The sequence below is a fragment of the Sprattus sprattus genome (assembly GCF_963457725.1).
Source record: "Sprattus sprattus genome assembly, chromosome: 5".
In the NCBI taxonomy this organism is placed as follows: Eukaryota; Metazoa; Chordata; class Actinopteri; order Clupeiformes; family Clupeidae; genus Sprattus; species Sprattus sprattus.
In genome coordinates, this window is record NC_137924.1 from 16,172,913 (window position 1) to 16,195,412 (window position 22,500).

Genomic DNA, 22,500 nt, shown 5'->3' on the forward strand with positions numbered 1-22,500 from the left:
CACAACTGAATATGCGCAAAAACACACACACGCACACACAAACACACGTGCGTGCGCGCGCGTTCACACACACACAAATTCAGACACACACACACACACTCACTCAAACACACACAGAGAAAGGCACACACACACAAACACACATACACACACACACACACACACACACACACACACACACACACACACACACACACACACACAGAGACAGGCACACACACACAAACACACACACACACACGCACACACACACACGAACACACACACACACACACACTCTCTACTCTATGTCGATATCTCCTTTTCACTACTTGCTTATCTCCCCTTCAGGGTCTCTCTTGTCTTTTCCTGCATCTCTTTTTCCTTCTCTCTCTCTCTCTCTCTCTCCTCAAACCAAAACCCCCCAATTTATCCTGAGTACAGTTAATCACAAGCTCACAATGGGTGTGTTTAGGGGGGTAGGAGGAAGAGAATCATTCTCTGCTGAATGCCTGGCTGCCATGGCTACAAAGAAAGAGGGACGCAGTCTCTTAATTAGAGGATTCTGTTCCAGCCCCCCCCCCCCCCCCCCCCCCCCCTCTCTCTCACACACACACACACACACACACTTACACACACACACTTTCTCATTTCCCCCTCTGTCTCTGCGGGGGATGAGACCCCTGCAGCAGCCACTGAGTCTGGGACAGATTTGGCCCGGACTTGGTCCAGGTACAGTCCTGGTGCGGCGGCCTTGTGTGAGATCAGGGCCAGAGTAATTCCAAAGTCCGGGCTGTTATCGCAGGGGAACCTTGTTTGACCTGGCGGTGAAATGGCTGCGCTCGTGTTTGTATTCAACTGGCCTGATTGGCTCCCACTGAGTGCCATGCTGTTTGAGATCCGTGTGCAGTCTTGAGGATTAAACACAGTGCATGGGTTTCAGTTGGCAACTCAGCCCATGGCTTCAAAGTCTGTTTTCAAAAGCTGTTTCTGTGTTTTTTTAAGGAAGCGCAGCGTATCTGTGTATCTAGATGGCTGTGATGTTTATGTGAAATGTATGTTTCCTTATGTTGAAAGCTTGAAGCATTTGTAGCTGTTTTCAGTCAACAGTGACCTCTTCGGCAAGTCAAAAGCTGCTCATAGTTTCCCTGTAACATCACCCTATTGGGTTACAGTGATTTCCCCAGGGCCTATGGGTTGAACTATAGGAGCGGGTATAGAGCTGGAAAATGTTGCGTCTCTTTTCGCTGGAGCCAGCTGTGCTGTGGTCCGTTTAGGGGGTTCACACAAGCTGTCGCCGCTGCTGCTGGAGTTGGTCCGGTTTCAGCCTGTGTTTCTGATTACTGTACCTGGAGAGCGTCACGCTCGGGCATGCTGACGGAGGTCAAGCTGAGGTGGCGTGTGTGTGTGTGTGTGTGTGTGTGTGTCAGTGAGGGCAAACAGAGAAAGAGCTACAGACGGGTGTGAAAGGGAGTGGAACTGCCCGCGTGCTTCCAGTGTGCTGGGCTCAGGAGCGCTGAGGAGGTGGCTGCGGAGGTGGCTGCGTTCACATACGTGACCTTAATCTCTCGTTTCGTTTCACCTCCACACACACACACACACACACACACACACACACACACACATTTTCTTGATGTCTTTGATGTCCCTGTATCATGACTGAGGGAATGGTGCCAGAACACTTGTGTGCATGTATCTGTGAGAATGTCCATTTGCAAATGGCAAACAAACACCTTGAATGTTGAATACCAATCGGTCATCCTAATGCTGCATCCTAGAAGTAGCCCCGTTGTGTGACCCTAGATGTGGCCCTGTTGTGGGGCTCTAGGTGTGCCCCAGATCTCGCCAACATGCATTTAAAACAATGTGCTGTTGATTGACATGTGGGGATTGCCGGGTGTGTGAAAAAGCCAACGAGTGTGACGGGTTGCAGCCACGTTGTGAACGGAGTGCAGAGGTAGCGTGTGTACCAGAGGCTGGAAGGAGGGTCAGAGCTGGTCTCCACAGATGGAGGTTATAAACAGATGTTAGTTTATGCAGCAGTGGCGGTCAGAATGACAAACATCATCAGGTGCATGGAGCGTGTTGTACCCACGGGACTGAGACTTGTTTGGTTATGTTTGAATTATGGTCATGAGTCATGACTACAGCATCTTACTGGATTACATGACTGAGTGATTTTATTCATCAAGCTGGACTGCATTGATAGGAGTCTCCATGGAGACCATGCCCCGCTGACCATCACTATGGTAAAGTTTTCAAAAATCCAGCTCAGGGTATGATTAGCTGACCTGTGCGTGTGTATGTGTGTGTGTTTCTGGGTGTGTGTGTTTGTGTGTGTGTGTGTGTGTGTGTGTGTGTGTGTGTGTGTGTGTGGTTGTGTGTGTGGTTGTGTGTGTGTGTGTGTGTGTGTCTGTGTGTGTGTTTGTGATTGTATATGTGTGTGTGTGTGTGTGTGATAGTGTATGTGTGTGTGTGTGTGTGTCCAACTGTGGTTAGCTGGCTGGCTGTTTGTTTCCTGCACTCAGTGGCTCCAGGCTCAGAGCCCAGTTTGAAAGTAGAGTTCCCAGTCAAAAGCCATTTGTCAGCTGCTTCTCCTGAGGAGCAGTGTGGGTGGCAGGAGACTGGGAGGACATCAGGTTAGCTCAGGCCTGTGTGTGTGTGTGTGTGTGTGTGTGTGTGTGCCTCATGTATGTGTGTGTTTCTGCCCACGTGTGTTGATGTCTCTATGTGTGTATAATGTGTATTGTGCCCATAACTGATTGCTTCAATAACCTTTGTTTGTGCATGTGTGTGTGTGTGTGTGTGTGTGTGTGTGTGTGTGTGTGTGTGTGTGTGTGCGTTCGTGCGTGTGCGTGTGTGTGTGTGCCTTCCCAACAGGAGCGTAAGTTTGTGGGCGGCTCCAGTCAGATCAGTGAGAACATGCAGAGTGAGCTGGGAGACAGGGTGAAACTAGAGAGCCCTGTGTGCAGCATCGACCAGACCAAAGACCTGGTGGAGGTCAACACTGTCCACGGCGACACATACAAGGTGAGCAGTGTGTGCATACACACACACCCATGGACACAAACACACACACACACACACACACACACCCGTGGACACAAACACACACACACACACACACACACACACACCCATGGACACAAACACACACACACACACACCCATGGACACACATGCATGCACACATACATATATACACACACAGGATGGTGAGGCATTTAGTAATACACACATTGCAGGTCAAAGAGTCAATCAGTGACACACACACACACTCACAGTCAGTCAATAGTCAATTAGTCAGACACAGACATTGACACAAACACACACATGACAGTCCCTCTAGTTTGCAAAATCAGCATTTTACCCGCATTTTTTTCTGCGATGCTGGGTGAGGTAAATCTCATTATAAGTTAAGTGAACTACTTACACATTGTGTTATTCTGCCTTGTATTCAGTTGGAAATTGTAAATAGAGTTCAAACATCATATATTATGTTAAGGCTTCCAACTGTTTATTCAGTCGTTCATCTTGCAGAAAGATGGCATTTCATAATAAAAGCCTGCTCCTAAATTCATGCATAGGCCTATTGAAGGGTAATTTGAGTAGAATATCGGCGAAGTAGGGTCAGGAATGCTCAACAAATCTTGAATGTTTTTCGTTCAGTAGCACAGGATTACTATAGTACAATAGCACAGGATAACTAATGATTACAATTTTTTTTGATTTTAGAAAAGGCTAAGCAGGACATTTTACTTAATTTCAATAACCTTAATTATTGAATGCATTATATGCATGAAATGGCTGTAAGTATCATTCATGCCCCCTCTTACATACACAAGCATGCACACACACACACACACACACACACACACACACACACACACACACACACACACACACACACACACACACACACACACACACACACACACACACACATTCACTTACCACCCCCAGTCAATGCTAAATGTGGATACAAGTAATTAAGTGTCCTTCCGTGCAGCCAGGTCCCTACAGCTATTGAGACACCACAGAAGCACACACAGTTGATCTGCCTGCCCGTTTTTGTCATGGAGATGATATCCAGCCACCCAGTCTGTGTTATGATTGGCCGAGGCTCAGTTGACTCTCACTATTAATCCTGTTATGGCTGTGTGGGATTGCACAACCTACTGCTGGCTGTAATACTGCAGGATGTGATCAGCTGTGTTTGGGTGTGTGTGCACACGTGTTTGTGTGTGTGTGTGTGTGTGTGTGTGTGTGTGTGTGTGTGTGTGTGTGTGTGTGTGTGTGTGTGTGTGTGTGTGTGTGTGTGTGTTTGTGCATGTGCAAACACAACATGGCCAACAAGAAGAAGAATAGAATAGAAAAGCCTTTATTGTCATTGTATTTGCATACAACAATATTTGGAGTGCTTCTCCTGTTGGTGGGACGAGGGACAACATATAACACAACAATATTACAATTATCTAAAAACAGTAGGAATAGCTTAAATATATATAAATATATATTAAGAGTACAACCAAATGCGGTGGTATACAGTATATTAAAGTACTTCCCTGAGAAACAATATATACATCAACAGTACACAGAATCATACATACAGAAATACAGAGATGGTATGTGTGACTTCAGTCAATATAGTGATTAGTGTTTAGTGCATGTCTGTATTTAGTGTTCTGATGGCTGTCGGGAAAAAAACTGTTCTTAAGACGCGTGGTTCTTGCTCTTAAGGATCTGTACCGTCTGCCTGAGGGCAGGACAGTAAACAGGTGGTGGCCTGGGTGAGAGGAGTCTTTTAGGATGTTATTGGCCTTGCTTAGGTAGCGGGAGCCGGCAATGGATTCCAGGGAGGGCAGTGAGCAGCCAGTGATTTTTTGGGCTGTGTTGATGACCCTTTGGAGGGCTCTCTTGTCTGCTGCAGTGCAACCGGAGTACCACGCCGAGATGCAGTAGGTCAGTACACTTTCGATAGTGGTGCGGTAGAAAGCCCCCATCAGTTTACACACCAGGTTGTTTTTCCTGAGTGCTCTCAGGAAGTGTAGTCGCTGGTGTGCCTTTTTTACTGTCTCTGAGGTGTTGGCAGACCATGAGAGATCTGTAAGGAGGGCTCCTTAGAACTTGAAGAAGTGGACCTTCTCCGCACAGTAGTGAAGAATGTTGCGACAGGTGACTGGTTTTTGATGATTCATTTACCAGGAATAACAGGAATGTGTTTATGCTCAATTTGAATATGGGAAGAGTGTCTGCATCTGGGATGGAAGCAGGAGGATTAGTCCACAGGAGAGGAGCTCGATACAGAAGGCTCTGCCTCCTATTATGCTTTTTGATATTCTTGGAATTACAACAAGACCTGCACTCTGGGAACAAAGTGTTCTTGGTGGGCAATAGGGAACATCTAACTCTTTGAGGTAATTTGTTACTAAGCCGTTTAGGGCTTTGTATGTTAGAAGGAGTACTTTGAAATCAATTCTCTTTTTGACAGGGAGTAAGTGCAGAAAGACAAGTACAGATGAGATATGTTCATATTTTGTAGTTCTAGTGAGTGTGCGAGCAGCAGCGGTCTGTATAAGCTGGAGGCTCTTTACTGAGTTGTTGCTACACCCAGACAGGAGAGCATTGCAGTAGTCTAGTTGTGACGTTTTAAATGTGTGGATTCGTTTTTCTGCATCTTGGAAGGATAGGACTGTTCTGATTTTGGCAATATTGCATGGATGAAAAAATTATGTCTTTGAGATCTGTTTCATGTGTGAGTCAAGTGGGACGTCTTGGTTGATTATTACACCAAGGTTTTTGATACTAGTGTTGGATGTTAATGAGATGCCATTGAGTGTGAGTAGATGGCTAGATAATGTAACTCTCAATTGTTTAGGGCTGTCAAGAATAGCCTCAGTTTGATCTGAGTTAATGAGCAGGAAGTTGTTAGTCATCCAAGCTTTTACATCTTGCAGGCAGGCTTCTATCTTTGGTAGCTGTACAATTTCATCAGGTTTCATGGATGTTCACTACTCAGATGTGTTTGTGTTTTTGTGTGTGTGTGTGTGTGTGTGTGTGTGTGTGTGTCCGGTGTGTGTGTGTCCGGTGTGTGTGTGTGTGTGTGTTCGGTGTGTGTGTGTGTGTGTGTGTGTGTGTGTGTTAGTGTGTGTGTGTGTGTGTATGTGTATGTGTGTGTAAGCTACAGCAGGATTGTTCTCAGTAAGCTGGTGCCTCATCGCTCTGTGTGCTGCACATCCTCTTTCCCCTGCTAAAGCTCATTAAGCGCTCCAGGCCAGCAGAGCTACTTAGTCACAACACACACACACACACACACACACACACACACACACACACACACACACACACACACACACACACACACAGGAGTGGGTGAAGGCACTCTGCTGCCAAGACCCCCTTCGGCACAGCCACCCACCAGCACCACCATCACCCTCCATCCCACCACCCTCATCAACCCACCTTTCAAGACAGGAGTGTTCATGTACTATTTACATTTACATTTACATTTAGTCCATGAGCAGAAGCTTTTGTCAAAAGCGAAGTACAAGGGAGAGAACAGTCAAGCTACGAACATAGAGACCTAGTGTAACCCCCCCCAACCAACAGCAGCAACAACTCCTTCAACTGGAGCACATGGCAATCCAATTTCACTTATTTTTCAATCTCTATGCAGACTACATGCTCACTCAGTGTCCTGTGTCCTGTGTCATGTGTGATGTGTGCTGTATGCGTGGGCTCCGGTAATTGTGCTTGACATTTACAGCATTTGAAAGGGCACGTATGGGAGATTAGCCTGGACTTATGTTGTCATGAACGCGGTCCAAATTGGTCAGACTGTAACTCTGAAGATATGAGACTTTATGGGTGTCTGGTGGGAAAGCCTGTCTGGAATGGGCAGGAAGGCCCCCGGAGCCTGTTGTGAGTTAGAGTTGGAGTGCGGTGGGCTATCTCTATTATTTACGTAACGTGCTGTGACCAGCTCCACATCTGCCTCCCTGTGTCCCTCTGCTGCCGCCTATTCCTGTGTCTTTCTCTGTCTGTTTTATTCTCTCTTCTCTCTGCTCTTTTCTTCTGCCTGTCTGGTTCTCTATATGTATCTGTCCTACTCTATCTGTCTATCTGTCCTCCTCCATCTCTAACCTTTACCCCTCATCTCTCCTGGACAGTGCAAGCATGACAGTTTTTTGCACATTTACCTTCCTGCCTCATCAGTATGTCTCTCACTCTTCCCCTGTCTCTTTCATTCTCCCTCATTCTCTCTACTCTCTCTCTCTCTCTCTCTCTCTCTCTCTTTCTCTGTCTATTTTTCCATCCATTCCTCTCCATAAATATACTTGCTGACGTATTATCGCACCTCCCTCTCTCCTCCTCCTCCGTCACAGGGTAAGTATGTGATCCTGGCCATCCCGCCGGGGCTGAACATGAAGATCCACTTCAACCCGGAGCTGCCCCCCTTGAGGAACCAGCTCATCAGCAGGGTGCCCATGGGCTCCGTCATCAAGTGCATGGTCTACTACAAGAAGAACTTCTGGAGGCCGAAAGGTACGGGGGTGGTTCTTTGGGGAAATTGGGGGGGGGGGGAGAGAGAGAATGCCTTTAAGAAGTCAAAGATATAGTCAGGAGACAGCCATCCTGTAGATGTCTCATATTGTATAAGGTTCTTTGGGGAATTGAGGTTCTTTGAATGAATACTATATATTAGTTGAAGCAAAAGGCGTTTCACATACTTAAATGGAGTTTTCATCCCTTGGGCCACTAGCTTCTCCTCTGTGATCATTTAGAAAATGCTCAATTCCTGATGAATTTAATAATGAATGTGATTTGACGGAAGACAAAACCAAGCTTGATTGAATGATAACACAGTTATGGTCAGTTACAGTTTCAGACTGATATACATTCTGAGCATGCGTTGTCTTGACCCTCACTGACAGGTTACTGCGGCACCATGGTGATTGAGGAGGAAGAAGCCCCTATTGGCCTGACTCTGGATGACACTAAGCCTGATGGCAGTATGCCCTGCATCATGGGGTAAAGGGCTTCAGTCTGCACGCCTCACACACACACACACACACACACACACTCACACACCACACACACACACTCATTGCTTCTGGAAAACTTTTTTCGAAGTTGCAAAAGGAAGAACTCTATGAATAATGGCCCCCTCTCTCTTTCTTTCAGATTCATCCTGTCACGAAAATGCAGGAAACTTTGCGACTTGACTAAAGAAGAGAGGTAAACTAAATGTTTCACAATTGTCCAGTTATCAGCAGTGTGTATGTTATGTGTGTGTGTGTGTGTGTGTGTGTGTGTGTGTGTGTGTGTGTGTGTGTGTGTGTGTGTGTGTGTGTGTGTGTGGTGTGTGTGTGTGTGTGTGTGTGTGTGTGTGTGTGTGTGTGTGTGTGCACTGGATGTGATGATGTACGGTATGTGTGTAAAGACACAGTATTAACACAGATGTTGTCTCCAGGCTAAAGAAAATCTGTGAGATCTACTCCAGAGTGCTGGGCTCAGAGGAAGCTTTACATGTGAGTCCATACTCTCTGCCCAGCAAGATATTATTGGCTCTTTGTTCATACACAGAACACTAGATAAGGCTATGTTCATAGACCTACCTACACAACTACAGCATGGGATTTCCCTAGAAAATATACAGCACATGATAATGGCTAACTACTTTGGATGTCATTATAAGTTATTAGGTTTCCTCCGGTAGGAGGTAACCTATTGTTATTGTAGGCTTTCCTATTATTATTATTATTATGTTGCTGCAATGGAAGTCAATGGCAGCCCCTAGAACCATATGGTAACTTTTTGTGAAATTTGGCACACTCATTAAGGACAGTCCCTTCTTCATTCTCACCAAGTTTCATGGCTCTAATTACACCACTCTAGCGCCACCAACAGGTCAAAGTTGGACTTTTGTAACACACACAACTTTTGAACCGTATGACCGATTTTCAAAAATTAGGTACCATTGGATTCCCTGGATCAAGACGAATTAAACCCACTCCACGGCGTCAATTTCCGGTTATATAGATTTTCCGCTATTTCCGGTTTTATCAAAAACCTTTGAAAGCCTTCATCTCCTACAATTTTTGGCAAATCTTCTTCAAAATTACCAGAGATGATCTTCAGACCTAGCCTCACAAAAGTTATCGAACAGAATTTTGATCCTCACAACCGTTTGTCCGGTACAGCCACTCAAATTCAGCAGAAAAGCGGCCAAACAGGAAGTGAAGTCATATGTCAGCAAATATTTGAGTGAAATTTACGCCACAGGGTGTGTTTAATTCGTCTTAATCCAGGGAATCCAATGGTACCTCATTTTTGAAAATCGGTCATGCGGTTCAAAAGTTGCGTGTGTTAACACAAGTCCAACTTTGACCCGTTGGTGGCGCTAGAGTGGTATAATGAGAGACATGAAACTTTGTATGAATAAAGAAGAGACTGTCCTTAATGATTGTGCCAAATTTTGCAAAAAGTTACCATATGGTTTGTCTGGTACAGCCACTCAAATTCAGCAGAAAAGCGGTCAAACAGGAAGTGAAGTCATATCTCAGCTAATCTTTGAGACATCAACACCAAACTGGTATATCACTTGGATGACACTACACTATGTTCCCATGTGCAAAGGCAACTTCATATCTTGAAAAATGATTGATATAAAGCAAATTGGATACATTGTTTACGCTAAAATAATGCTTTACACATCTGCAGGTCAAAAAGTGAAACTCTGATTCAATCACAAGTTCATATGAAGACACTTGAGAATGTTTAGTACACAAATCTGAAAAAAAGTTGACTGTAAGATGAAAAGTAGATTTTTGGTGAATATTTGAAACATGCATGCTTGACTACTTGCTAGGGTGGTTCTCTATGTCTCTCTGTCTCCTCATCCGCGCGGCTCCTAAATCTCACACACACAGTCTCCCCTTAACACACGCGCAGGGTTTGTTTTACGCACACACAGACACACAGACACACAGCTTGCTGTCACACACATACATTCTCACAGACACACAGGGTAAGCGCACACACACAACCTCTACTCAGTCTTAACTTCAAGGCAAAAGCATTGTAAATGTTGGATTTGAAATGTAATATCCCATTGGCAAGTCTGCAGCATGGATTTTTCTATACAGTGACAAATTGTCACAAAATTTCATTTTTCCCTGGTTCGCAATGTTTGAAGGAGGAAACCGCCATCGCTGCTTGCAGCTATATTTTTAAATTGTTATTTAAAGATATTCAAAATCGTGTTTTCTTGTGTGTGTGTGTGTGTGTGTGTGTGTGTGTGTGTGTGTGTGTGTGTGTGTGTGTGTGTGTGTGTCCTTCAGCCTGTTCACTATGAGGAGAAGAACTGGTGTGAAGAGCAGTACTCTGGCGGCTGCTACACGGCCTACTTCCCTCCGGGCATCATGACACAGTACGGCAAGTAAGTAGCACTTAACCTCTGAACCTTTACTTGACCTCATATTACTAAGGGTATGCTCATGTGTACTATCACGTTAAATAACGTTGCTTCATAAAGTAGATACATCAACCTGATCAAGATGCTTTGGATGCTTTGATGGGTGTGTTAATATGCGTGGGCGTGTTAATGCAGACAGGAAGTGAGCTGTAGGTGGATAACACAGGAAGTGGATTGTTGTCCCTCATGCCAGCATTCATTATAATTTTCAGTCAGTGTTTTGGCTGTAGTTGCTGTTCATTTCAACTTAAATGGAGTTTTTTCAATATTTGTTGTTGTTTGTTTCGCGCTGCTGAAGCTATACCCAAAATGACAATGTGCACATAGACAGTCCTCTGAATGGAAACCTAATCTGATGTGTCCCCTGCACAGGGTCCTGCGTCAGCCGGTGGACAAGATCTACTTTGCGGGCACTGAGACGTCTACGGAGTGGAGCGGGTACATGGAGGGAGCGGTGCAAGCAGGAGAGAGAGCTGCCAGGGAGGTGAGAGAGTCCCGCACCACCTACACATTCAATTCAATTCAATTCAATTCAATTTGATTAATATAGCACCAAAGCAATTCAATTGTCTCTAGGTGCTTTACAGAGCCCAGGGCCTGAACCCCTCACACATCACAAGAGAAATACTGTAGATATATTATACAGTGATGTCTGGGTTCAGAAAGATCTTTTTCAGAAACTGCTACAGAACTGCTATTTAAGTAGACATTCAGTTCGTTGCTGTGAAACTGTAAAAATAAATATGAATATATATACTGTATATATATTGACAATAAATACATCGAGTAATTAACACACATGTGTTGTTGTAGATCATGTGTGCCATGGGTAAGATTACCCCCAGCCAGGTTTGGCAGCCAGAACCAGAATCTGAGGTGGGTTCCACACTTCAACCTTTCTTTCTTTCTTTCTTTCTTTTTTTCTTTCTTTATTTATGGGATGGGATATTTCTCCACTCAGTAAATTATGTGTCATGGCTATCTCATAGTGAGGTAATTATAGGGGAGTTACATATCTGCATTATTTATGTTTATGTCCATTTGACATCATTTTATTATGGGAGAAAAGATTATCTTCAACTGCTATCTAGGGTGACACAAGACTTATCCATCCACCCTTAAAGCCTCCTCTAACGCAAACCTAACTGTACATTACACAGACATGTCTTTAATCGGCGTGTCTCATTAATCGCGTGTCTCTCCCCAGGATGTCCCTGCCCTGCCTTTTGTCACCACCTTCTGGGAGAGGAACATGCCTTCCGTGGGCGGCTTCCTCAAGTTCATGAGCGTGTCCACTGTGCTATCCCTCGTGGCCGCGACGGGTCTGGTAGCCTATAAGAAAGGACTCTTCCCCAGGAGCTAAACCTGATCCTCTGATACCCTCCCAACCCCCACCCCTACCCCTCTACCAGTCTCCTCTTCGCTAATTTACCCCTGGTCAAGACTGTCCAACAGAGGTCCTCCCACCACCTGTGCATGGTCGCAGAACAGTGCTGAAGACACTCGCCCCCTGACAGTCTTGTAAACTTAATTCACATGATCACACGATCTGATTCATATGCCATTGTGTAATTGCTGGTTCATTTATTACAGAAATCTTACAGGGATAGATCGGTCCAAATGGAAGGTGCCAGTGCAGAGGTGATGAAAGATATGTCCCTAGCAGTTTGTCATTGGTTTGAGGGTTTGCACTTGGTCAGGATGTTCCAAAGGTATAGAGTTAGATGGAGAAGTGTTTGCCTGATGTGATTTAGACCCATTCAGAACTATTGAGGAGACATAGGGACCCTATGACACTTTACATTCCACATCCTTATAAGTCATTGGCAAATGTGCATTGACTGTTGGGAAAAAAATATATAGTCCTATCTTGTAATTGTTATGTGTGTTTGTGGGTGTTTTTGTGTGTTCGCGTGTGCACACAAAGTCTGTGTGTGCGTACAGGGTATAAGTGTAAACATGTGCACATGCACGCATGCATGTGTTTTGTAAATGTCTGTATGTGTGTGTGTGTGTCTGTGTGTGTTTGACTGATTTTAATAGAATGATGGATTACCTCTACTAATTTAGGTGCTGTATATCCCATGGCTGATGATCAGAAGCTTTGTGTGAAAGATGGAGTTGGAACATTTCTCAGATCAGAATTGAAATTCTCAAAACTATTTGTTCAACCCCCACATCATATAGTCACTTTTTAACAAATTGCTTTAGTATACTCATGCAAATTAGTTTGTTTAGGGCCTTATGCACACCGGCGGCTGTGTTGCGTTTGCATTTCGGCTGCGTTACCTGTTGATTTTAATTTGCTGCGCCCGTGTTAACAGTAAAGAGCATTTACACTGCGTACAAGAGAGGCTTGTGTCTGGCACACCTCGAAAAGTCAAAGTCACTTGTCCCTTTGATATAACTTTCATGTCCAAATGCAGGGATGTGGATGTAGATCCAGAGTGGATGTGTCAGGCCAGCATGGGTGCAATATTCAGTAACAGTATGTGCCACTATGTCAGAAAACTAGGTGTACAGTCATATTGTCACCTTAGGGCTTAACAGTACACACAATCCTACCCTGCTGGGAATGATCTAGTGTGAAAGCTCTTGTAAGGACCAACATGCCAAATTACTGTATGTAGTCATTTGGGTCAATGAAAGCTTTTGCCATCTGGGAATGGTTTCTTGGCCTCAAAAAATGTTGATTACTGTCAGTTTCATCTATTCTTATCTTCATTGCAATGCCATGGTTCTGTTTTGAATGAAGGTCTGTGATCATCAGATTTGTGATACACAACTGCATACTGTCAATTTATTTGGTTCATAAAAAATATTTGTGGCATGCAAGAAGGTTTTCCCAGTGTTTCCCAGCAGGCTGTAAATCAGGGTTCTGTCAGGTTGTTTCAAAGGTATTTTCTATTTATACTGCGTCCTTACAGAATACAACTACGTACTTGATGAGGAAAATTTGGAAATAAGGAAAGCACGTCCGTGTTCTCTGTTACATTGACATCATGACAGTAATGCATTTGTGCAAATTGTTTCAAGTAATGCTCTCACTGTTTTGAAAATGTTCGAATGATGATTTGAGAAATGTACCAAAGCGACTGAGAAGAACAGAAATGTGAGGCTGTTGACGATAGTGAAAATGACCACAGGCTGCAGAGATGCTTATGGGAACCCTTTCCTTCACTCTTCTGACTGGCTGTCATCATAAGAGTCCTCTGTCATTTCTACCAGAAATCTATGGAAGCAGTCGAATGTATTGTTTGATTGTTTAATTAATTAGATGATGAATTTTATTGTATTTTTTACCATGACATCAGACGACATGTGTAAGATATTTGCATGTGACCTCATGTCGGCCAGGCAAATCCTATGTTCCCTTGTGAAAACGTGATCATACAGGAAGCATGTGTTGTACTTGTCTGAGATTCTGCACTAGTGGTTTAATGCCAGATACAATGTTTAATGTAAGTCACACTCCATTATATGTAAGCCAGATATTGATGTAAGCAGAGATAAAAAAAAGTATTGCTGTATTCAAAGGGGATATTTGAGTAGGGCCCAGTGGTTTTAGCAACATGCTATGGTGATGAAAGCTACATGTCGTCAAATACTGAATACTGACGTCCACCCGTTGTGATACCTATGTCAACATTGCTTATATCCCTGCACAATTTATTTATGTTTATGATCAAAAGTGAAATACTTTTGAAGTCTAATTTGATTAAATCTTTTGTTCATAGGCTACTATTCGTAATTAGATCCATTAGATCAGGTGTTTAACATATGTTGATAAATCGGGTCTAGCACATTTGCTACATTTTAATGACAGCCAATCAATATCATTAAACCTTTCAGTTTCGTACCAAAGGCCGTTGTGTTCAAACCTGGCATTAGTTTCGTTGCTGGTGGACACATGGATTGGCATTTCCACCATTTTTTTTTTCAAATCCAAAAATGTTCTATTTAATTCTTAGTCGATATACCAGAGCCTACCAGACTGGAGAGAGTAAATAGAGTAATTATATAAATACAGTACATATAAGATATATATATATACATATATGTATACACAGATGTATATGTTGACAAATTATTAGTGAAAATACAAAGATTAAATGAAACATGATTTGGATTACACAGTACCTTTCCAAACCCCATGTGAAGATGGAAGTAAGTGGGTTATGTAACTGTGGCCCAAAGAGATACTGAGTGTGTGTGTGTGTAGTCTGTGGTGCCTTACTCTGGTGTGTATTCTGTTCTGAAGTGCCTCTGTATCTGTGCTGATCTCCCTCTCCCACTGTAAATGTCTCTGCTTCTCCAGTCTATGGCTCTAGCTGATACATATGGTGTCTGGGTCTTTGTGCACTGGAAGGTGCAATTCAAGTTTTTTGTACGTTCTTCAGATTTCACTTCTAGTCATGCCGTTCATATGGACTTCCTCCCTCTCATCTGATGAAAGTATTAGGGACATAATACTCAGTGTTTTCAGTAATACATGGGAAATGCATTGTTCAATGGACAACTTATTGAATTGTACGCAATGCTGTGTCCACCCACCAGCTTTCTTGTGGGTCTGGCTCATGGGTTCTGTTCTTGTGCCATCTGCTGGTGAAGATTGTGAACTACAGATATTTCTTCAACACCTGACCCTAAATATCTGCCATTTCTTCACCCACCACAGCCAGTGCTAGTGAGTCATTCTCTACCATACAATTCCCCCATATATTCTTCCTACAAACTTCCCTTGACAGAATGTCCACAGTCGTGAATATTTGCAACATGACATAGAGTTCATTATTGTTTTGATGCTTGGTGACCTTAGGCACTAATAGTGGTGTTCTGATTGACTGTAAACTGTGTGAACAGTGTTGAGTCTGTGCGTATCGTGCTTTCAAAACTCTTGGGTCCAATGAGGGTGTGTGTGTGTGTGTTTCTGTAGATGGGTGAATGTGTGAGAGAGATAGAGAGCAAAAAACCTTCCTCTTGAAATCCCTCCTCTCCTGTTATTACCCCCATAATCATACATGCTACATTTGCACTTGTTCCTGTGCACCCTCATCAGATACAAAAGAGCTTGCCCCTCCCCCAATCAAAGTTCTGTGTGCAAATCTGTGTGAAGTTCTTGTTCCGTAAGTGCATTCTTTGATCTCTTTGTATGAAGACGCCAACAGAAATCCAGTAATAATAATAAAAAAGTAAAAAAATTCCCCTGCTTAGTCTCCTGCTTCCTTTGGTTGTGTGTATAGGCGTGCTGGCGGGGGGGGATACAGTACCTTGCGTAAGTATTCACCCCCTTGGATGTTTTACCCTTTTATGGCTTTTATAAATCAGTCATGGTCAATATAAGTTGGCTTTTTGGACAAAAAAAATCACAAAATATCTCTCTTTAATGTCAAAGTGAAAATATATTTCTACACAGTTATGTAAATTAAATACAAATATGTAATGAAAATAAGTGATTGCATAAGTATTCACCCCCTTTATCACCCCCTTTAAATAGACTGACCTAATTGAACAGAGGTCCAGCCAATTGGTGCTAGAAGTCTCACAATTAGTGATATGGGGATCAGTGTGCAGTAAATGTGTCTCAAGTGATTGTAGTATAACGACACCTGTGTCTGGAAGGTCTATTCACTGGTCAGTATTCAGTAATCAGTATTCCTGGCTACTGTTACACCATGAAGACCACAGATCACCCTAAGAAACTCAGAGAAAAGGTTATTGAAAAGTACAGGTCAGGGGAAGGATACAAAAAAATGTCCAAGGCACTTAACATCCCCTGAAACTCTGTTCAATCCATCATCAAGAAATGGAAGGAATATGGCACATGTGTAAATCTGCCTAGATCAGGCCGTCCTCACAAACTGAGTGACCATGCAAGAAGGAAACTAGTAAGAGAGGCCACCAAGACACCTATGACTACTCTGAAAAAGTTTCAAGCTTCAGCAGCTGGTATGGGAGAGACTCTGCATACCACCACTGTTGCCTTGGTTCTTCACCAATCAAAGCTTCATTGAAGAGAGCCACTGTTGAAAAAATGCTCCACTTTGGTCTCATCAAACCACAGAACCTTCTTCCACTTGACCATGGAGACTTCCACATGCCTTTTGGCGAACTGTAGTCGATCCTTTTTTTTAACAGTGGCTCTCTTCCATAAAGCTTAGATTGGTGAAGAACCAAGGCAACAGTGGTGGTATGCAGAGTTTCTCCAATCTCAACTGCTGAAGCTTGAAACTTCTTCAGAGTAGTCATAGGTCTATTGGTGGCCTATCTTACTAGTCTCCTTCTTGAACGGCCCCTCAGTTTGTGAGGACGGCCTGATCTAGGCAGATTTACACATGTGCCACAATCCATCCATTTCTTGATGATGGATTTAACAGAATTCCAGGGGATGTTTAGTGCCTTGGACATTTTTTTGTATCCTTCCCCTGACTTATACTTTTCAACAACCTTTTCTCTGAGTTGCTTAGAGTGATCTTGGGTCTTAATGGTTTAACAATACCCAGTAATACTTATTACTGAATACTGACCAGTGAATGGACCTTCCAGACACAGGTGTCGTTATACTACAATCACTTGAGACACATTTACTGCACACTGATCCCCATATCACTAATTGTGAGACTTCTAGCACCAATTGGCTGGACCTCTGTTGAATTAGGTGAGTCTATATAAAGGGGGTGATAAAGGGGGTGAATACTTATGCAAGCACTTATTTTCATTACATATTTGTATTTAATTTACATAACTGTGTAGAAATATATTTTCACTTTGACATTAAAGAGAGATATTTTGTGAATTTTTTTGTCCAAAAAGCCAACTTATATTGACCATGACTGATTTATAAAAGCCATAAAAGGGTAAAACATCCAAGGGGGTGAATACTTACGCAAGGTACTGTAGACCGCTGGCCTTTACTTTTCCGCGCTGCGACTGGCGTGCCACTGTGGTGTCTGCCTCAAGGCCTTATGGGATATGCCACTGCATCCGCGGGAGGTCTTCTAGCACCAGCCCTCAACATGGCTGTCTATCTCCTTCGCACCATCTTCCAAGACTCGCCGTGTTACAGATATCATTTCAGTACTGAGTCTTACAAAGCACTTACATAATGATAAGGCAACCCCAAACCACACAGAGAAGGGTCACCAATCACTACCAATTAGGTATTAGCTCTGATGCAGTCATTATGCAGAAAAATAAGAAAGACCACCAGTATCCATCAATTGCATGCCGCTCACTCAAGAGGATACTTTAAATATGTGGAATTTGCTTATATCTGTAATTCAAAGGGAGCTTGTCAGATTGTCTGGGTAGCTCTATTCTCATACAGTTAAAGATAATAGAATAGTGACCTTTTAATTGACCAGCACCAACCCTACTACACATCAGTTTGGGGTGGAGTAGATAATGTCACCTAGCTGAGTCAGTATAAAAACACAACACTATATTTATGATTTAATGAAAATGTATGCTAATTCCTTTATAACATAGAATAGAGAGAGTGTGTGTGGATGTGCCTCCATGTGTAGGACAGGACAGAGCGTATGTGAGGAATAAGCCCTCGATACATTAACACATCATGCAGTGTGGGTGAGGTCATTCTGCTGCATCATTCCCATTGTGAACACCTTTCAGCTGAATTCTCACTGAATGTTGCTCGGAGTGGACACAAGAGGGCATAAGACAGCCTGTAAAAAAAAAGGAGCTCTCCAACTCCAAGTGATGTCATCCCTCTCTGTTGTAAGTGGCCATTTTCCCTCTGTTGTCCTGAAAGGATCCCTGCAGTCTGAGTGTTTACATGCCGCTCCACCCAGTTCAGGCTGCACAGTGGGAGTGATGCAGCTCCACCCAGTTCAGGCTGCACAGTGGGAGCGATGCAGCTCCATTCCCAGGACAGGCTTCAGCCTGTGGACAAATCACAAACACACCAACACACACAAATACACACCAACGCACACCAACGCACACCAATGCACACCAACACACACCAACACACACACCATCACACACAAATACACACCATCACACTCTAACACACACCAACACAAACCAACACACACACCAACACACAGACCCTTACCTCTCTATTGAAGACTCCATTGGGAACTCTGTTGGACCCCTTTGGAAAGTCAGTTTTAGTTTAAGGGTCAGCGTGTAGGATTAAATTAGCATCTATTAGATCTATTAGCAGAAATGGAATATAGTATTCATTATTCTATTTTTAATTACTGTCATTTCTTGACTATTAACTGTACCGGTAATCAATCACATTACAGTGTTGTATGGTACTTAATAAAAACAAACCTGTGTATTGACTGAACCCGTGTGTTAACCACGTCGTCGTGTCAAAAAAGGAAGGAACAGCAGAGGGAGACAAAGAGAGAGCGCACAGGTTACAGGGCTTGTCATTGTTGGCATCTGGTTGTAGCTAGCTAGCTAATCCACTAAGGCCAGACTTGAAGGCTGTGGACATAAGAAGCTTTTTCAAAAAGAAAAAGGAGGAAGGCAACGAGGTGCAGGCGAGTTGCAGCCTCACCGCTAGATTCCACTTAATCCTCCACACTGCACCTTTAAAGTTGGTGTGTGGTTATGGATGGAGATGGTAAAGAGCATTTATACACAAAGCTGGTATCCATTACAATTGCTTGGTTACAGAAACACTTCCTATTTGGATTTGTTTCCCATTAAACCCCAGTGTATGGCGCAAACATGACAATTTCTTCTTCACGTACATCATTATGAAGTGTGAAACAGCCAGAAAATGCCCAGATTGTTGTCTCTGCGAGGCAACAAACCTCAATATAGAATGTCCTCCTCCATGGTCCCTTGCTGAATGAGCTTCCCAGCTGTGTCTGTCTTCAAATATCACCTGAAGACCCTTCTCTTCCACTCACCCACAAATGCCTTCACAGAAAACAATCATTTACACGCCCATAAATGCATACCACTTGTGTCAGGAGCGAATAAAATGGAGTTTTGTGCTGTGTCTTTTTCTCAATCTGCTGTTGCTTGGGTTGTAATCTACCTCCATCGCATGTCACTTTAAATAATAGCATCCACCAAATGAATAAATACATATGTTGAGAAGGACTTCTCAAGGTCACAGAAGCATCTTGACTGCCAAGCCACAGTGAGTCACACAGACTTATAAACAGGGTTGGGAAGGCAACTTTTGAAACAAGGTTACAGATTACTAGTAATCTTGTTAAATATGTAATAAATAATAGTTTTTATTTATATATACTGTATATATAAAGAGTATAAACTATAGTATTTGTTTTAATTACTAAATGTAACGTATTACATCTGATAACTTTCAATAACCTTTTGGTTGGAAGACAAAAGGTGGTGCAAATTCGAAAAAGAGAACCAGTCAAAAGCAACACTTAAAATGTGAATACTACCAAATGAATGGAGCCTGTCCAGGTGACTAAAAGATACAAAGCAACAGAGTGGATTTTCTATAAGCTTTGAAGCTTTTCACCAAAAATAACATATTTGCATTAACCCCTTGTGCACCTACATTTTGATTATTAACTGTCATTTCTAAAATGTACATAGTACAACCCTGCTTATAAACACCAATCGACACAAATCCGAGGTCCTTGGCAGAGGTGCACGTACTGAACAGAATCAATAACGTGTGAATTACTATTCATGAGGCCAAAAGACAGCCCATCCCCAAGACACACCATAGACACAATCACACATACTCATATTGGAGAATGAGACTACCAAGCATCTCCAATAACACAGCAAATGGCATTTTGAGAGTCTGATCGTGGGTGCACTACAGTGAATGAGTCAAATGTTATTCAGACCATGTAGTCGGCGGGTCCAGTGGGCACGTCTGTACTGTCTCAAGGTCGTTTCAAGTGCTGCAGTGTGTCTCTCATTGTCAGTGGAAAGTGTATGACCCAAATCTGAATTATTATTTAATCTCAAGAACCCTGGTCTATCCTGGTTTGAAATAATATTAGGAGATTTTTTTTAAGAATGCCAGTTTATCTGAATAGTCCATCACAGATAAACAACAAACTATCAGTAACCAACATGGGCAGACCTTTACCAAATGAACCCCAACCTGATATTAAACTTAACTTAAGTAACATCTCATCCTGTATCAATCTGCAGTATTTGATAACCAGCACCATCAGTTATTTAACTTAATCTAATATCTTTGTTGATTTGTTTTATTTTCTTCTTAAACCACAGTTTTATTCAGCAGCAGACACATTTGCAAGAGCTTCATTACCCTCATCCCAGCTCATCCTCCCACACAAAATCAACACCACACAACCAACTTTCTTTCTCTCTCTCTCTAGTCTATGGTTTATTCATGCCGATTTTGGTCAGGATATTTAGAACCGAGATTGGAACAAGCCCTTTAATTTATAATAGCTCCCACATCTCTACACTAGCAAAACATTTTAACTCAGTCAAAAGAGAATTCAACAAGAGCCAAGTTCACTGAGCTTTCAATGTGACATCCACCATTTGCTCGATAACTGCTTGCCTCCCACGCTGTCAGCTTATCCATAGCCAGGAGCCTGGCTCTCACCAGCACCGTATTGATTTCAGGGGGTGAGCAGTGGCATCACGCACAGAGCGAGCAGTGTTTATCTGTCACTGGATACCAGCTCTCTCTGCGACAGCCTGGAACATCTCTGACCAAACCTAGCATGCAAGACAACAACATAAAATTGAAAAAGGAACAGTGCAATGGAGAGATAACACAAGCAAGGGCGACACAGTTACGAATGCTACTTTGAAGTGGCAAGAAATTGAAAAAGGAAATAATGGGAAGATAAGCACTGAACAAGGAGTTCTGATTCCGAGAGGACTTTGGATAGGCGCAATAGCAACCTAAATCATTAAAAAACAAAGACAGAAAATGGCAGATGATAAAATCAAATCCCTGAGGAGATGATAAAAGTAATCGCCGTCATCCTTTATCAAAGAACTACCAGAATGCTTTCTCTAAAAATCTTCTCCCTCTAGGAGGGTCCCCTACTTGAATGTCATATCTTCTTGTTCCACTTCTCTTGGGAGTGTGTGTGTGTGTGTGTTTGATACCTAGCAAACATTCCAAGAACAACAGCCTCTAAGCTTCACTGTAATAGACATCCTTGACTTTACAATGATGAGGGGCTCACCCTTTGGGAAATTGCAGCAGCGATTGTAGTGGCATGCAGCTCCTCGTCTGACCACCAGGGAGCGCTAAAGACCACTAATGGCAGCCCCCCTTTCTCAGCGGTACCTCAATTTGACCAGAGGAGCCTCTAAGAAGCAAGCAGAGGGATAATGTCAGACTGTCTGCTAATCCCAGCCACTCCTCATTCCCTTAACATGTTCTTTCCTCTATAGGCATCGCCCGCTGAATCAAAGGTTATACTTGTCAACTCGCTGACGTCATCCTTTTCCGGCAGGCGAGTGTACGTGTGAAGGGTTGCTCTGCTCCTGACACAATGATGGAGAATGAGACCTATAATTGGGTCCCACTGAATATCACACGCATGCTTACTGCGCAGGTCTACGTAAGACGTAACATTTGAGCAACCTGAAGAAGATGAAGAAAAGGATGTTCTGTTTCCTCCAGCTCCCACCAATTCCCTCTGACGTAGAAGCACCAAGCCTTCTCAGCCTGATCGTCTGAGTATGTACGTGCCAGTGTGAGTGAGTCTGTCTCCAGCACAAGCAAACCAATCTGCCCCAACTCCACATCCTGGCTCCCCTCTCCATCTGCAGTGAACGAGGCAGATTGTGGGAGAGCGATTTGGGGGGAGTTTGATGTGATTTGAACTAAAGCTGTTCAGTCAAGCATCCTCCCCCTGCCATTGCGGAACAGCTGAACTCCATGCATGTAATCTTTTTCTGAATTAATTTGCTTCTTCATGCTGTGGTTGAAGATATATAAACGCAAACGCAGATCTTTCTTTATGATCTTAAGCCACACTGCTCCTGTGAAGTGTATTAGCTTCCTGTAGAATTGGGACTGAGCAGCCAGTTAAACTAATATAGCACTTTCAGAGAGTAACACCCAACAC

At 43.2% G+C, this 22,500-nt stretch overlaps 1 protein-coding gene across 1 annotated transcript in view; it reads left to right on the forward strand.

Moving 5' to 3' along the window:
* mao (monoamine oxidase) overlaps positions 1–15,621 on the forward strand; it is a 43,525-nt gene extending 27,904 nt beyond the window's left edge. The window contains exons 7-15 of the mRNA XM_080838843.1: positions 2,860–3,009; positions 7,365–7,524; positions 7,914–8,010; positions 8,164–8,217; positions 8,453–8,510; positions 10,323–10,420; positions 10,829–10,940; positions 11,270–11,332; positions 11,664–15,621. Of these exons, the coding sequence (XP_080694969.1) occupies positions 2,860–3,009; positions 7,365–7,524; positions 7,914–8,010; positions 8,164–8,217; positions 8,453–8,510; positions 10,323–10,420; positions 10,829–10,940; positions 11,270–11,332; positions 11,664–11,819 (948 nt within the window). The 3' untranslated portion in view covers positions 11,820–15,621. The remainder of the gene's footprint in view (positions 1–2,859; positions 3,010–7,364; positions 7,525–7,913; positions 8,011–8,163; positions 8,218–8,452; positions 8,511–10,322; positions 10,421–10,828; positions 10,941–11,269; positions 11,333–11,663) is intronic.
* Positions 15,622–22,500: the final 6,879 nt, after the last annotated feature.